Source organism: Prionailurus viverrinus, chromosome B3 (assembly GCF_022837055.1).
Source record: "Prionailurus viverrinus isolate Anna chromosome B3, UM_Priviv_1.0, whole genome shotgun sequence".
Classification (NCBI taxonomy): Eukaryota; Metazoa; Chordata; class Mammalia; order Carnivora; family Felidae; genus Prionailurus; species Prionailurus viverrinus.
The window spans coordinates 38,258,602-38,275,955 of record NC_062566.1 but is presented as its reverse complement, the minus strand read 5'-3'; the positions used below and the strand labels follow the sequence as shown (position 1 = coordinate 38,275,955).

Here is a 17,354-nt window from a genome sequence, read left to right as displayed (position 1 = left end):
TACACATTTAAGAAAAAACAGGGGTGTCAACTAAAGAGTAGAAACAATAAGAGACAATAGTAAGATACTCAGTGCAGAGTTGTTACACAAAAGTAAATTTCAAATAAATCAATGATTTAATGAAAGCAATAAAAACATAAAATAATATATTAAATTGTAGGTAAATATTTTTGTTAATAGAATTTTCTAAACATACACTAATACTAAGATACAAAAAAAATTTAATATATTTCAGTACAGCAACATTTAAAACTTCAGAATGACAAAAACATCAAATTGAGAAAAATATTTCTAACAGCACTCTTTTTTCTTAGATGATGCTGATTGTTGATAATTTCAGTTCATTCATTCAATATTCAACAAAATACTTATTACGCATCATCTACCATGTATGAGACCATCCCAGCAACTAGGGACATTGAAGTGACCAAACACACAAGGTTCTTGTCCCGATGGAGCTTATATCCTAGGAAGAGTGGGGAAAAGTCAGGGCTGCTATCTCGTATTGGGTGATCAGACCTTCCCAATAAGACAGCACTTGAGCAAATAGCTAATGGAAATAAAGAATCAAGTCATACAGAAAAACAGTGTTCCAGGCAGAAAGAAACCCCAGCAAGCACAAAGAATGTGCTCTGGTATACATAAGGAAGAACAAAAGCCAAGTGTAAGTTCCATAAGGCAAGAACTTTGTGTTTGCTGCTGTAACTGCAGTATGTTAAACAATGCACTTCATGATGGCACTTGATGAATATTTATTGAAGGGATGAACGAAATATGGCTGGAGCAGAGTAAGCAAGGCAGAAGAGAACTGAAAATGAATCTAAAGTCACATGGGGTGACCTATATGCTATATAGCAAGGTGTTGTAGGCCATGGGAATGACTTAGCCCTTTAATCAATAGAGAAGCCAGGGGACAGTTGTGAGCAAAGACATGACATCATCTTTCACTTTTTTTAATGTTTATTTATTTTTGAGAAAGAGAGAATGAGCCAGGGAGGGGCAGAGAGAGAGGGAGATAGAGCCCCAAGGCGGGCTCAAACCCATGAGTCGTGAGCCAAAGTTGGTTGCCAACACTGACTGAGCCACCCAGGCATCCCTGATCTTTCATTTTAAAAGGATCACTCTGGGGGCACTCTGGATGGCTCAGTGGGTTGAGCTTCTGACTCTTGATTTCGGCTAAGGTCATGATCTCAGGGACATGGAAACAAGCTCCGCATCTGCCTCCGCACTTGGAGACTGCTTGAGATTTGCTCTCTCTCTCTCTCTCTCTCTCTCGCTCTCTCGCTCTCTCGCTCTCTCACTCTCTCTCCTTCTGCTCCTCTTCCCTGCCTGCACTCTCTCTCTAAAATAAAAATGAATAAAAATTAAAAAATAAAAGGATCACTCTGGTTATCGTGTGGAGAACAGAGTACCTTACAGAAGCAGAGAAAGAATTATGAGGCTACTGCACTAGTCCAGGGAATATGGTAACTTGGACAGTGCAGTAGCAATAGAAGAGAAGACCAATCATTTCAATGTATTCTCAAGTTAGAGTCAGGGATTTTTGGTATTTTAGATGGGTATATGAAAAAAAGGCTAAATGGGTATATGAAAAGAAGGCTAAAGATAAATGACATTTATTTCTTTTAAACAAATACCAGTAATACTTAGAGGGATTTATATACACAATTAAAATCTGGTATTTATGACTTTATATTTTAGGACATCACCTCACATTGGGATAAAAAGCAGTCAATTAGAAACATCTTTTTATACCTCTGTGTTTTATTATTAAAGAAATGCATATTTACTATTAAGTATATTTAGAATATAGGGAAAAGCAAACAGGCAAAAATAAGAAATTATAATTCCTCCACACAGAGATGAACACTATCAAGTATGATCAAAGAAAAAAATGTATGTGTATGTATAATTTCTAAATAGAATCATAATGTCCTCAGTATTTTAATCTATTTTTGTTCCAAAATAATGATGTTTTGTGAACATCTTTCCATGTCAATGTTTTATTACATGACTTTTAGTGGCTGTAAAGACATGCTAAAAATCTAGGTTGTTTACACTTTTTCAAATTATAAACATCACAATGAGCAATATTATTTAGCTTAAAAGTAAAAAAACATGAATGTAAACATGTCATAGAAATTTTCTATGGAAAAGAAAATCCCACTTAGGAATCTTTGAGCTTTTCCAGACTAGATTACATATGGTATAGATCATTCTCATATCACTATTTACAAAATAACATTTCATTTTCCTGGAACCATGCACGTGCGTGTGTGTGTCTGTGTGTGTGTGTTGGGAAGCAGGGAAGACAGAGTACCAAAATTTTAATATATTTTATGTTCAGATCTAGCATGAAATACTTTAAGGATAGTGATAATAGCAATATATTTATAAATGGATGAAACAAATATACATACCTCTTTAATTTCAAACTTCAGTAAAAGATTAATGAGTTCCTCATTTGGGGCTTCTGCAGCTTTTTTTAGTTCTGAACCTCTCAAACTTTTACCAGTCTGTGTCTCTCCATCTTCAGCATCAAAATATTCATCATCAGACTCTAAAGAAGACATTCATTTGACTTGAGAGAATGTCCACAGAAAACTGCATAAAACACTCAAACTTAAATCTCACAAAGGTAAAATTCATTTATGAGATATAATCTTCATATTCAGAATCAGAATATATGTCCAATCTTATTTGTAAGTCCCACAAAGTGACTCAACCTGATATATGATAATCATACATAAAGACCAAACCACCCTACTATTTTTTTCTTCAAAAGCTCTGTTTTTCACTTTAGTTCACTCATTCAATATTCAATAAATAATTACTGGGCATCACCCATCATATATCAGTCTGTATCAGCCACCAAGGGCACCAAGGTAAAGAGGGCAGACATGATCCTTGTCCTCATGAAGCTTATACTCTACTTCAAAGTTAAACAAGATCAGTTAGGCTAGAGCTAGGAAAAAAGATCAGGTAGAAATTGGGGCCAAAAAAAAAAAATCTTATATAGAATCTTAAGCACTGTCTATCACAAAAATCCTATAATTCAAATGAAGAAACTTGGGCTTAAAAAACGGTGACTCAAAATGACACTGTTGGTTAGTAGCACAGCTAGAACTAAAACCAGTGATTGTTGTAACACTTTCTAAATTCCTTTATTTTCTGAAAATTTTATCTCTGTATACAAATGTATAGGCTTGGTTTAATAAAAAACATTTACTTTCCTTACCTGATTCTACTCCATCTAGCAACAGTGAAGTACTAAGTAGGTCTTTTGTCCTATCTGAAATAACAGGAATTGAGGATACCTGTCAAATACAAAACATTTTTTTAATTTTTTTTTCAATACTTGTTTATTTTTGAGACAGAGAGAGAGCAAGCACAAGCAGGGGAGGGGCAGACAGAGAGGGGGAGAGAGAAACTGAAGCGGGCTCTGCGCTGACAGCAGTGAGTCCAATGTGGGGCTCAAACTCAACAGTGAGATTATGACCTGAGCCGAAGTCAGATGCTTAACTAAGTCACCCAGGTACCCCAAAAAAGTTTAACACACTGATTTAACAGGATCAAATGTACATAAATGGGAAAAATACTGAAAAATTATAGAGTAGAGAGAGAGAGATGGAAAGACACATACACACATAAGACACAAATCTTCCAACAAAGCACATTATGCAATCAACTAGCTAGTGTTTACTAATTATTAAGACTACCACCTGTATTTACAAGGGCAGACTATTTACTACTCTAGTAGATAAGTCTATCATAGTGTGTCATTTATTTGCTATGACAATATTAACTGTTCATCTATATTACAGATTCCTAGAGAATGATAACAACATTAGTTGGCTAAAATTTCATTTCAAAGTGGAAATCTAACATATATTTTATGTTGTAAATGTCAATTGCAAATAAAGTTATCTAGAATTTTTAAGTTTAATGGGTAATAAAATTATATACAAATTCTTTTTGCAACATTTTAAAGAAGATTTATTTATCTATCGATTTATTTATTTATTTTTGAGAGAGCGTGTGTGAGCAGGGGAGGGACAGAGAAAGACAATCTTAAGCAGGCTCCATGCCCAGCACAGACTTTTTATCACCACTCTAAACTGCAGTGAAAATAGGCTTCAACTTTTATCTGTTCAATGCCATATGCACTCTTGAACAGAATCAACAACATTAAACTTTAGGAGTGTATCAAATAAATGAAACCGGTCCTAAAAAATATTCAAAAACAAATTAGCACAAAGAAAGATGGAAAAACTCACCATATACACAAATGTAAAAATTCACTATTTTTATTATATCCAGTTACCTGTCTCTCTGGAGACTGTTCAGAGGACTTCTGTGGCAAGGGTATACTGTTAATCAAACACAGTACATCTTTCATCTTCTGGTCAGAAATTCTCACATGCATCAAAGGAAGTCCCCCGGATACTTTCAATCTAAAAATACAATTCAACTGTAAGGTTTTAAGGTCCAGCTTCTTTCTATTATGGAGTGGAGAATGGACTGGAGAAGAGACTACACTGTGGAGTCAAAATGACTTTGCACATATTTTAATCTAATCAATGCCTCATTTGGTCAACACTGTCAGAGAATGAGAAATTCTTTATAAACCAGGTTTTCAGATAATTTCAATATATCCGTCTTAAGCAGCCAAACATTTTCACGGTAACTAATTTTTATGAACATATTTTCAAACACAATTATCTAATTTTTAAAACCACTATACATCCTCTACTTCCTGGCATCACAGATTTTGCATTACATAAATCTAAGAGTATCTACTCCATCACTCTCTATTGCCCTGCCTAACTTTACTTCCTTTTCTAGTACTTGTCATCCCTGACATATCATATATATACTTGCTTATTTTATGTCTGATTAAAATATAAGCACCCTGAGGATATCTGTTTTACTCACTGGTGAATCACTGCTGTGCTTTCATTAGTTGCCTACTTTTCAGCACCTGCTTTTACACTGCTTCCTTACTCAGCATAAAGGCCTAGGTTTATTTGTCTAATAGCTTTGTGGCAGCTGTTTGCTGCTCAGGAAGTTCTTTTTGGTTACTGTTTATCTTTGACTTGCTAACTAAGCTGTGAACAGCTCAAGTGGACAGATGCCTAACCACTACATGAAGAATGATTTTCTATATAATGCACAAGCCACTAATGTTCAAAAGAAGCCAGCTGGCTGTTGCTATCTCAAAATACTGAACTTTCTGCAAAAGTACTCTGTAAGCTGAAAGCATCATAAATATGTAAGATGCTTCTTTATCATTTGTGAAACAGTACATAAAACTAAAAGTATCTCAAATAGACGGACTGGATTACCTTCTCACCTAGAATAACTACGAAGTTAGACAAAGTAAATGAAGCAATGGTTTAAAAAGAACTGGAAATCAATCAACAAAAGAAAGATGAAAGATGAAAAACAAATGAGGGAAGACCTAGGAATACCCCAGCTTAGTGACTTAAGAGTTTGAAAATGTGAAGGGTCCAGTAAAAGTACTTCAAGAGAAATTTGTAACATTAAATGCCTATATTAGAAAAGAAGAAAGGTTTTAAATCAATGTTTTCCATTTCCACCTTAAAGAATGAGAGAAGTAGGAGCACTTGGGTGGCTCAGTTGGTTAAGCATTGACTTCAGCTCAGGTTATGATCTCGCGGTTCATGAATTCGAGTCCCGCATCGGGCTCTGCGCTGACAGCTCAGAGGCTGGAACCTGCTTCAGATTCTGTCTCCCTCTCTCTCTGCCCCTCCCCTGCTCACACGCTGTGTCTCCCTCTCTCAAAAATAAATAAACATTAAAAAAAATTAAAAAAAAAAAAAAGAATGAGGAAAGTAAAGTAAATGAAACCCAAAGGAAGCAGAAGGGAAAAAAGCAATAATAAGCACAAGAATGGAAATCAGTGGGAAAAAACAAACAAAAACAAAAACAAAAACCAGAAGGACAATAGAGAAAATAATCGATGCTAAAAGCTGATTCTTTCAGATGATCAACAAAACTTATAAACTAATCAGGAAAAAAGAGAAAAGGTACAAACCACTAACACCAGGAGGGAGAGAGATAGCATCACTACAAATTCTACATGTATTAAAAAGGCAACACAAAAATATTATGAACAATCCTGTGACAATACACTCAAAAACTAAAATGGACAAATTCTTTCCCTGAAAGACAAACTACCCAAGATCACTCCATCTATGAGATAAACTGAATTTGTAGTTAAAAACCCTCACCCCCACAAGAAAACGCAGGCCCAGATAGCTTCACTAGTGAATTCTACAAAACAAAGAAGAAATAATTCTATACAACTTCCTCCAACAAACTCACTTCATAAGGCCAACAATACCCTGATACTTTGATTCCAAAATAATAAAAGCACAACCATCCCTCATAAATAGAGATGTATAACTTCATAAGAAAATTTTAGCAAAACACATCCAACAGTATTTTAAAAGAATAATGTATCACTACCAAATGAGGTTTATCTAGTAATGCATGGTTGGTTTAACTTCCACCTGATAAAAAGTATCAACGAACTAATGATACACACAACATGAACGAATCTCAAATTATGCTGAATGAAACCAGTCACACACAAAAAAACTGAAACTGTATGACTGTATTTGTAGAAAATTCCAGAAAATTCTAACAAATCTATAGTGTTAGAAAGAAAATCAATGTTACCTGAGGATTGAAGGGAGAGGAGTTAGCAGGTAAGGATGGAAGGGAGGTAAGACAGCTGACCCTTGAACAACTTAGGTTTGAACTCTGTGGTCCACTTATATGCAGATTTTTTTTCAAAATTACAGTATATTACTGTAACTGTATTTTCTCTCCCTTATGATTTTCTTCGTAACATTTTCTTTTCTCCAGCTTACTTTTTGGTAAAAACAGAGTACAGTATATAATACATATGCAAAATATGTGTTAATCAACTGTTCATATTATTGGTAAGGCTTCTGGCTAAAGGGAGGCTTTTAGTAGTTAAATTTAGCAGGAGTCAAAAGTTATGCATGGATTTTCAAATGAGGGAGGGTAGGGTTGGGGTGGCGGCTGGTGCCCCTAACCCTCACATTGTTTAAAGGTCAAGAGTATAAAAGTACACAAGGACTCTGGAAGATGATGAATGTGTTCATTATCTTGACGTGATGATGGTTTCAGAGATACATCTATATCTATATATCTGCATATCTATATGTCAAATTGTATACTTTAAATAGATGTAGCTTATTGAATATCAATAATATTTCCTTAAGGCTGTTTTTAAGAAGGCAGCATAAATATTTCATAATTATCTACTTAAATTCAAAATTCAGTTTCTACTTTCACTCCCTTGAATTATTCTCATGATTTTACATGGTTTCATAATCATTAAGAGCCTCTCATTTTTTCTTCTACTTTCAAGTTTTTATTTAAATTCCATTAGTTAACATACAGTGTAGTATTAGTTTCAGGAATAGAATTTAGTGATTTATCACTTACATACAACACCCAGTGTTCACCACAACAAGTGCCCTACATAATACCCATCACCAATGTAACCCATATTCCTGCCCATCTCCCTTCTGGCATCTCTCAGTTTGTTCTCTTTAGTTAAGAATCAGTTTTCTAGTTTGCCTATCTCTATGTTTATCTGTTTTGTTTCTTAAATTCCACATCTGAATGAAATCATACGGTATTTGTCTTTCTCTGACTGACTTATACTCTGCTCCATCCACGTCGCTAATTTTTGAAAACTTTATATTATTGATATTAAACCATGGGTTTGATCCACTCAACAACAGATAACCAACTTTCACACAATGTGAAGGTCCAAACACTTCTAAAATAAGAGAGGTGCAAACAAATATATATTTTTGTAATATTTATTTTTGAGAGAGAGAGAGACAGACTGTGAGTGGGAAAGGGGCAGAGAGAGAGCAAGACACAGAATCCAAAGCAGGCTTCAGGGTCCAATCTGTCAGCAAAGAGCCCGAATCAGGGTTCAAACCCATGAACCATGAGATAATGACCTGAGTCAAAGTCGGCCACTTAACCAACTGAGCCACCCAGGCACCCCATATAAATATTTTCTTAAAAGCATGTTTGTGCTATATTATAATCTTTTTTTCTGTCCCCCAGAAATCTAGTTTTGCTTTCCTGAAATCCAGTAACTGATACAGATATATTTCACCTTGTTAACATTATAATATAAAGGAAACTCATACATTACCTGGCCATTCTAACGTCTTTTTCTACCATTGCCTTGGCCAACTCAACATGAATATCCATGGGTTGTAATATATGCATAGTTGATGGATGCTGAAATCGACACTTTTTCCAGTTTTCCTCTTTAAAAATTTTTTAAAATTAAACAACTGTTAATCAGATGTTCTGTAGAAAATTACTCTAACTTATTAGAAAAGTTAGCAAACATATTCAACAAATACCAATTTTTACTTCTTTCAGCATACAAGTTACGTAACCTGTATGTTTAAAGTAAGATTGACAGCTAATAATGTGACCACTTAATTTAAAATGTTTTGTAGTTAGAAGTAACACTTCATAATAAATGGGCATCTGTATTCACTTAAATTACTAAATAATTCTCAGTGAATTACTACTGCTGTATGAATACTAAAATAATTTGCTATAATAAATAATTATACAATTAATATTAAAGAAAATAATTAAAATTCACCCATGCTCTAAAAGTGAGGGTTATTAATGACATGGAATTTCAGGATTTGTTCTTTCATTTGCCTACTCTAACATCATTTGATATCCTTTACCCTCATCCTAGGTCTGTCATTTCTAGGCTATCAATCTGGCTTATCTGTTTAAACGCTATAAAGGAACTCACAAATACTGATGAAGTACAGTCTACTGTGGGGAATAAAAACATAAAGGAAAAAATCAGTGGGAAAGAAACAGTTTTATATATAAATATGTTTATGAGCATTAGTGCATATGTGATGGGGGAACAGAGCAATCAAATGGCTGACAATTGATTAAAATAAGTAATGATACAAAAACAAAAAATAAAGATGGAAAGAAGTCAAAGACTGTGATATAAAAATAATTCTAAATACTTATTTGGAAAATGTTTATAAAACGTCTTGCATTTTAAAGCCAATAGGGAAAAAAGCTAGGAATTTTTTGCCTTGATTCCAGAATTAGTGATCAAGGTAGGTGGTTGCAGTGAAAAAGGGAAAAAAATAGAAAATGACAGAGGGAAAAAAGTTTTCTGGAGTTCCTTAGAGAAATTACACTAGTTTAGCACATAATTCTGAAACAAAAATGAGTTTTATCAAGCAAGATTTTCTGATAAAAAAGTATAATTATAACTTTTCACCAAATAAAAGGACCCAAAGACAGAATTTCCAATTATCTTAACTAAATGTATTTTATCACTTATAACTCAATTATTATTAAGTACACACAAAAGAAAAGGCTGTTTTAATGATCTATGTAAAAGTACTTCCCTTCAAGGAATTAATAGGCTCATAATACATAAAAACTAAGTGTATTTATGTTTTAATAAATCTCTCCATTGCTACTAGAGTATACACTCTGCACACAGATATTATGTTCTTTCTTCCAATGACCTACCACAAAGTGATACATTCAAGGATATTTAGCAATTATTTACTGCTTCAAGAAACTAAAGAAGTATGGAGAACCAGCGATCTTTACCTAAGCAGTAGAAAACACCACAGCTTTTGGTGTTTGTAATTAATTACCTTTAGGGTTTTAAAGCTATACCCATACTTGTCAGTAGCTACAAAAGTATAAGATGTGATACTACTAAAATAAAGACTAGGCTAATAGAGTTAAAATATTTTAAAACAAAGCACCAAAGGAATACAACATTGAGACATCCCAAAAGCACGAAGACAGAAAAACATAAGCCAATGGCAACTTTTATGCTCGTGTTCTGGGTAGTTTCAGCATCAAATCACAAAAAAAAAAAAAAAAAAAAAAAAGGCAATGGCTGGACTTAGATCCAAATGGTCCTAAGAACCTGAAAATGAATAGGCAAAAGTTTATCTCTATTTCTACCTGTGGCAATGATTTGTACTGATGGGCCCCTACTTAGTTTTCTTAAGTGACCAAGAAGATATGTGTTAAAAATATTGTCAGTGTTGATATACATGCACACACAGACATATATTTACCTAAGCTACTCAACATAATTTTAAGATCCTTCCTAAAAACTGAGCAATAGCTTACCTGCTTTTGCAAAGAGTAACTGCACACTCTTTATTTCAACATCAAATTTGTCATATGCTTTATCCATTATTTCTTCCAGAGATGAATTACTAGTCTTCTGCAAACCTTGATCTTTACTGTTAAGCTAAAAGGGACAAAAAAACCCTTCCATTTTCTTAACAGAAAAGTATATACATACTTTTGTTGTGTCTTCTTAAAACATAACTAAAATGAAAACAGTGTCTTTAAATAATTCACATTTTGCTTAATTTTCTGACAATTATTTGCAAATATTTTATTACGAATATAGTACTTCAGTAAACAGCTTTAATATGTTTATATAATAGGTGGTCAGCATATTTGCATTTATTAGAAGATCAGTATCAGCTGTGTACCTCAAATAACCTGTCTGGACATTCAACTCTTCCTGGCTCTCAGCAGATACTGCCTCTTACAGCTCAGTACCCCTACCACCTACCCAAACATCTTCACCAACACATCGCAGGTTTTTGTTCCTCCTTCTTCACATTACATCACCAGAAATAATTAGGCCATTAGAATTCAGCTCCAATCTCTACCTCCTTTTCCCTCCCCCCAAAGGAAGCAAAGATCAATTCTGGACTGTATTTTTTTGAAATCTTCACTCTTTCTCAGATGCTTATATTTCTAATGCGTTCAACACCCAAAACCTTAAGAGTTCCCTTTCACTACTTAATTGCTGATAGTGGCTTACCTGCATAATTTCCTACTATCAAATATGTAAATAAACAAATAACACTGTGTAATTAAACTCCGGAAATCTAGTAGTGTCTGGAAACTAGGAGTACCTCTGTCCAATTAGAAAAATACAGCAGTAATCCACTCCTCAAGATCAAATCATCTACCATTACAGAAAATTTTACAGGCTTTCTTTTTATTTAATAGTCATAAAGTACATATTAAATACTCAGTCTAAGCTAGGCTTGACAAAATGCTAAGAAGAAATAAGTCTAATTTCAGTAAACTCTGAGGGGAAAAATAGCCAACTATCAGACAGCTAGCTTCCAACCTGAGCAAAATATGGGCAGAAAGAAATGGATATACACCTACCTGAAATGTACCAAAATCTAAAATGAGAAGGTCTGACTTTTCATGATGGAAACCGGTCTGTGGAAGTATTAGATAAGAAGGCTTCAGATTTATCCTTAAATCAAGGACTTTTCGAGTTTCAATAATATGTGTAAGTCCTAAAAGAAACGAAAGACTACATGCTCAAGTTGAAATATGTAATTATATTATTAACAATAAAACATGCATCACTTGAAAAGCATTATGGAGGAGTGCCAGTTCTCACATATTAGAGTATGTAAGGTGAAACTCCATATGGTCGATGGCAAACAATCTTACCATCACACTATACAGTAAACCCATCATAGCTAGTATTTTATCCAGAGTGAATAATACATCATTTCTTTAGTTAAGCAACCACAGAAAGTAGTGGCTTGAGTTTAAAGACCATGTTGTACAAAAGTATGTATCTTTAGAACCAGTTTCACACGCAGTACACAGAATGATGAACTATTTCTTAAGAACTAAAGTGCAGGGATGTTTTCCCTCTCAGTTTCACTGTGAGGCACAGGTTCTTAACGGTAATGACAGAATCACCTGTGCCCCATCTCTTTCTCATTCAGTCTAGCAGGTATATTTGACTTTGGGTAACTCACGTACACGATGCAACTTCATGGAATTTACAAAAAGAAAAAAACAGCCTACACTTTTAACTATGATATTTACATTAAAAAAGACAATATTTTGAATGTAGCTGATGTTTTTATGTAGATAAATTCTTCACCTGTAGCTGTTCTCTCTTTAATTTCTTCCAGCTTCATTAATGTAGCTGATGTTATTTGCTCAAGATCTAATCCTCTATTTGATTGAAAGAATTCAACCACTGCATTGATGGTTTTCTGTAAAATAATTTAAAATATAAGCAAGCTATACACAGTGCTTTCCATATTGTAAATTTTAAAATTTCAGTTTAATTTAAAACAACTGTGGCTCTGAACTTAGAGGGTATCTCCAAAGATACTCTGCCATATTGCATTTCTATCTGGAGTTTAAAGGAAAAAAAAAAAACTAACTAAAAAAGGGAATAGCACAAGTAAGCTAACTAGAAAGTCAACAAATGTGTACGTATCATTAAGATGACCTTAAGTATGTTCTAAAGTGTCATACTGATGTAACAATGGACATTACTACTAAATTATACACTTAAAAATTGCCAAGATGGTCAATTATATGTATGTTACCACAACTTAAATTTTTTAAAAATCAGAGAATACAATGAGTCCACGGTCTCAATATAATGCCTCCCATCCTCACTGTGAATACACTTCTAAACTAGAAAGTTAAAAAAAAATCAGAGAACTCAACAAGAGCATAGGGCCAACTTACAAGTGATGCAATGGGTAGTGATCCTAAACACTAGCCTGAGATGAGTTACGAGCCTCTGAATAAAACATGCAACCACAGACAGAAACTTGAGCCAGCATTTTCAATAACATCTAAGTGCCAATGCTTTTTTCTCATGTGAACAGTATTTAAAATTCTTTTAATTACTCCTAAAGCAATTTGAATTGGTCCAGATATTTGGGGAAAGGGAAAAAGCAAAACCGAACTGGAACAGGAAGTCCACGTATAACTATCTGAGAGAAGTTGGTACAATAAACACAGACTTTTTGAATAGTATTTTAGGTTGTTTTTACTTTAACATAAGCATAGATTAACATAGTAGGAAAAAAAGGTAGCATATGAAAAGGTAAAATTCACTGCTAACCATGTACTGCTTTTAAAACAAGAAAAAGTAGTAAACTTAGCTAATAAGTGTTAAATATGAAAGAGGAAAAATAAGAAAACCCTATGTCAGAAGTATAAGACAGGTTTGATAAAGACTGTCTCCTTGCACTTACAGCATCATAGATGACCTCCACAGGTTGAGACTGAACAATCAGAGTCTGGTCAGCGGTACTATTCTCTGGATTGGTTTCAAACTCAATTTTAAGCAAGGATGATGTAGTATCACCAATGGAAGCCACAAGTGATGGTACAATACCCTGCTGTCTCAGACCTGTTATATACCAGTGTTCTAATTTTGCTTCCACCCTATAATCCATTGAAGAAAAAAAAAAAAGGTACATAAGTAAGATGCTGTAAAACGTAATGGCTTAAAACATAACTTTCCCTTTTAAAAAAGTTCTTTCAGAGCCAGTACCATACCCATTACCAAGAGATAAAGCACAAACTCCTTGGCCTGGCATTTAATTACCCATATAATCTGGGGTTTTATTTTGATTGTTTGCTCTTAACCCCTTCTCATCCACATGAGAAGCCCACCTTGGCCAACTCCCAAACACTGAGGGAGTTCTGATCACTGCTATGTGAATATAAGCTACACTTCACTCAGGCAACTCTTCTCCCTATTTCATGCCACCCAGAATACTATCAAAAGCTTCTCCTAGCCCTTTCTACTCAGATAGCTGAAGCCCCACTTCTCCTAGCCCAAGTTACTCTCTTCTGCAATTGAGCCGACATAGCCATTAACTATAAGGATTTGCAACACCTTCTCACCTATGAGCTGTTATATAGTTCTAAATTATTAACTTTTTAGTTATCCTCTCTTAACAGCTACAGCATAAGCTTCTTGAAAACAGAAATTTATTGTTCCTATGCTAGCCTTCACAGTATCAACTTGATAAACTAAACATTCACTATCCAAAAAATATTTGTGAAGGAAGAGGGGGTAAATAAATGGTGAACTCCTCATATGGCTTCATAACAAAACAAATTCAAATATAAAAACACCATCTGACATACAAATGGAAAAGAAACTGGAGAAATACTATTAATCAGTTGTTCAATGTTAAATAACAATATTTTTCAGTCAAGTCATATCTAGAAATAAAAACTGAAATAAAAAGTTTTTTTTAAACTTACTTAAGTGCTTGTGCTCCTGGTCGCTGAGATACTTGGGTGCCCAGGCCAATTATCTGAATTTTTAGTATTTCTGGAATATTTTTGTTTTCTCTTATTGTAATAGAGGTACTTACTAACTTCAATGTCATTATATGGGCAACATACTAAACAAAAAGAATGAATGAAGATTGTTATAGTTTAAGTAATTATTATTTTCTTTAATAATTTCTCATTTAAATTTGTTGAAATATAAAGTGATCTAAATATAGTATGTTCAAAAAGAACATTAAAAAGTTCAATAAAGAATTATAAAATTGTTGAAATAGGACAATTACAAGAGATCCAAAATGTATTTCTCTTAGTTTTAGAATAAAAATGAAACTTGACAAAATATTTTGTCACATCAAGATTTAATTCACCAGCTCTCACTAAAGCAAGCAAATTCAGACCAATTCTCTGGCTCAAAAACAACAAAATATAAAGCACATCTTCTTGATGTCTTTTGAGGGTTAAAAATACATTGAGAAAAAAAAAATCATGACCAAAAAATTCATAGGTCAAGAATGGATGTAGGACAGAGAACCAGTGAGATGATTCTCATAAAACCACATAGGAAGACATTGAGAGGAAGCAAGGAACAGAAGATTCACAAAACAGTCAGAAAACAATTAGCAAAATGGCAATAGTAAGTCCTTACCTAAATAAAAAGTAAACAAATTCTCCAATAAAAAGACATAGAATGGCAAAATGGATTAAAAAATAGTAAGATCCAATAATATGCTGCCTACAAAAAGACACTCATTTTAGCTTTAAGGACACACATAGACTAAAAGTGAGGGAATGGAAAAAGGTATTTTAAGCAAATAGTAACCCTCCCCCCCCCGCCAAAAAAAAAAAAAAGAGTAGTGACACTTATATCAGAAGAAAATAAACTTTAAGTTAAATGCTGTCAAAAGAGACAAAGAAGGTCATTATATAATGATAAAAGGATCTATCAATCAAGAAAATGTAACAATTGTAAATACTTAGGCACTCAACATTGGAGCATCTAAGTATATAAAGCAAATACTAACAGAACTAAAAAGAGAAATAAACAACAATATAATATTATTTGAGGACTTCAATAGCCCACTCTCAACAACACATACATCATGCTGAGTGTCAATAAAGAAACAATGGGTTTAAACAACACTATAAGCCAAAAGGACCTAAAAGATATACATAAAACATTCCACCCAACAGCAGAAGAATAAACATTCTTTTCAAGCCCACATGGAACATTTTCTAGCGTAGAACACCTATTAGGCAATGAACAAATCTCAAAAAATTCAAGAAGATACCATTATATCAAGTATCTTTCCCAACCACAATAGAATTAAATCTTAATAAGAGGAAAGCTACAATATTCACAAATACATAGAACAACCAATGGATCAAAGAAGAGATCAAAAGGAAAAAAAAATGGCACAAGACAAAAATGGAAACAAAACACAAAACTTATGGGATGCAGCAAAAGCAATTCTAAGAGGGACGTTTATAGTGATAAATTCCTATGTCAAGAAAATGGAAGATCTCAAATACAACCTAACTTTACAACTCAAGGAACCAGAAAAAGAACAAACTGAGCCCAATGTTATAATGAAGGAAAAAAGAAATAATAGAGATAAGAAGAGAAATAAATGAAACAGAGAAAAAAAAAAAAACAACAGAAAAGATTAACAAAACCAAGAGTTGGTTCTTTGAAAAGAACAAAATTGACAAAACTTTAGCGAGGCTAAGCAAGAAAAAAAGAGAGATGACACATAAAATTATAAATAAAAGAGGAGATATACTAAAACCAATACCAGAGAAATACAAAAGATCATAAGAGATTACTACAAACAACTATACACCAACAAATTAGACAACCTAAGAAAAATGGACAAATTCTAGAAATGTACAATCTACCAAGACTGAATCATGAAGAAAGAGAAAATCTGAACAGACCAATTATGAGTAAGGAGTTTGAATCAATAATCAGGTAAAGGTGGTCAAAAGGTACAAACTTCCAGTTATACAGTAAAACCTTGAATTGAGACTAACTTGTTCTATGAGTATTCTGTAAGATGAGCAAACATCTTTTTTTATAATTTTTTTAAGTTTACTTATTCATTTGAGAGAGATGCAGACAGCATGAGTGGGGGAGGGGCAGAGAGAGAGGGAGAAGAGAGAGAATCCCAAGCAGGCTCTGCACCACCAGCACAGAGACCAACACAGGGCTCAAACCCACAAAACCATGAAATCATGACCTGAGCTGAAACCAAGAGTTGGACGCTTAACTGACTGAGGCATCCAGGTTCCCCAAGACGAGCAACTATTTCTAATAAATTTTAACTTGATAAACGAGTGATGTCTTGTAATACAAGTAGTATGTGACACCAAATGTCATATGATCACAACTGAGCCCATGGTTCTCTCTCTCGCTTCGGGATTATGGGTGATTGTCAATACAATTTCCATGAAATCCTCAAAAGGAGGCAAAAGCAACTGTCATTGGATACATTCCTTGTTTGTTTATTTATTTGTTTATTTATTTACTTAACATTTTACTAATCTTTGCATGACAGAGAGAGACAGAGCATGAACAGGGGAGGGGCAGAGAAAGAGGGACACACAGAATCTGAAGCAGGCTCCAGACCCTGAGCTATCAGCACAGAGCCCAATGCGGGGCTCCAAGTCCCAAACCATGAGGTCATGACCTGAGCCCAAGTCGCACATTTAACCGACTGAGCCACCCAGGTGCCCCAAATAGATTCCTTGTTAAAGCTGCCCGAAAAGAAAAAGATTCCACCAAGCCAACAGAGAGCAGTGATTCCTTAATAAGAGTGAAAGTCATCCCACACAATAACCCTCCTCTTTCTAGTCTCCCTCACACCAGCCACAAAGGTTTTCAAAGGTAAGTACAAGTTAATTTGTTTATTTTTCTTTATATTTTGTATTTTCTTTATTATTTCTATTATATTACAGTACTATAATCATTTTTATATGAATATTTGGGGGTTATGGAACCAATCAACTGACTGTCCATTATTTCTTATGGGGAAATTCACTTTGATATGCAAGTGCTTTGGATTACAAGCATGTTTCCAGAACAAATTATGCTCACAAACCAATGTTTTACATATAATGAAAGGTTCTGTGGACATAAAGTA

The 17,354-nt window shown here is 34.0% G+C and overlaps 1 protein-coding gene across 1 annotated transcript in view; it reads right to left on the bottom strand.

Moving 5' to 3' along the window:
- The window catches only part of VPS13C (vacuolar protein sorting 13 homolog C), a 201,969-nt gene that overhangs the window by 120,761 nt on the left and 63,854 nt on the right, over positions 1-17,354 (bottom strand). Inside the window, exons 17-25 of the mRNA XM_047862226.1 lie at positions 14,185-14,327; positions 13,161-13,353; positions 12,044-12,158; positions 11,302-11,438; positions 10,234-10,357; positions 8,234-8,351; positions 4,325-4,454; positions 3,239-3,317; positions 2,421-2,560 (exon numbers count right to left, since the gene is read on the bottom strand). Of these exons, the coding sequence (XP_047718182.1) occupies positions 2,421-2,560; positions 3,239-3,317; positions 4,325-4,454; positions 8,234-8,351; positions 10,234-10,357; positions 11,302-11,438; positions 12,044-12,158; positions 13,161-13,353; positions 14,185-14,327 (1,179 nt within the window). The remainder of the gene's footprint in view (positions 1-2,420; positions 2,561-3,238; positions 3,318-4,324; positions 4,455-8,233; positions 8,352-10,233; positions 10,358-11,301; positions 11,439-12,043; positions 12,159-13,160; positions 13,354-14,184; positions 14,328-17,354) is intronic.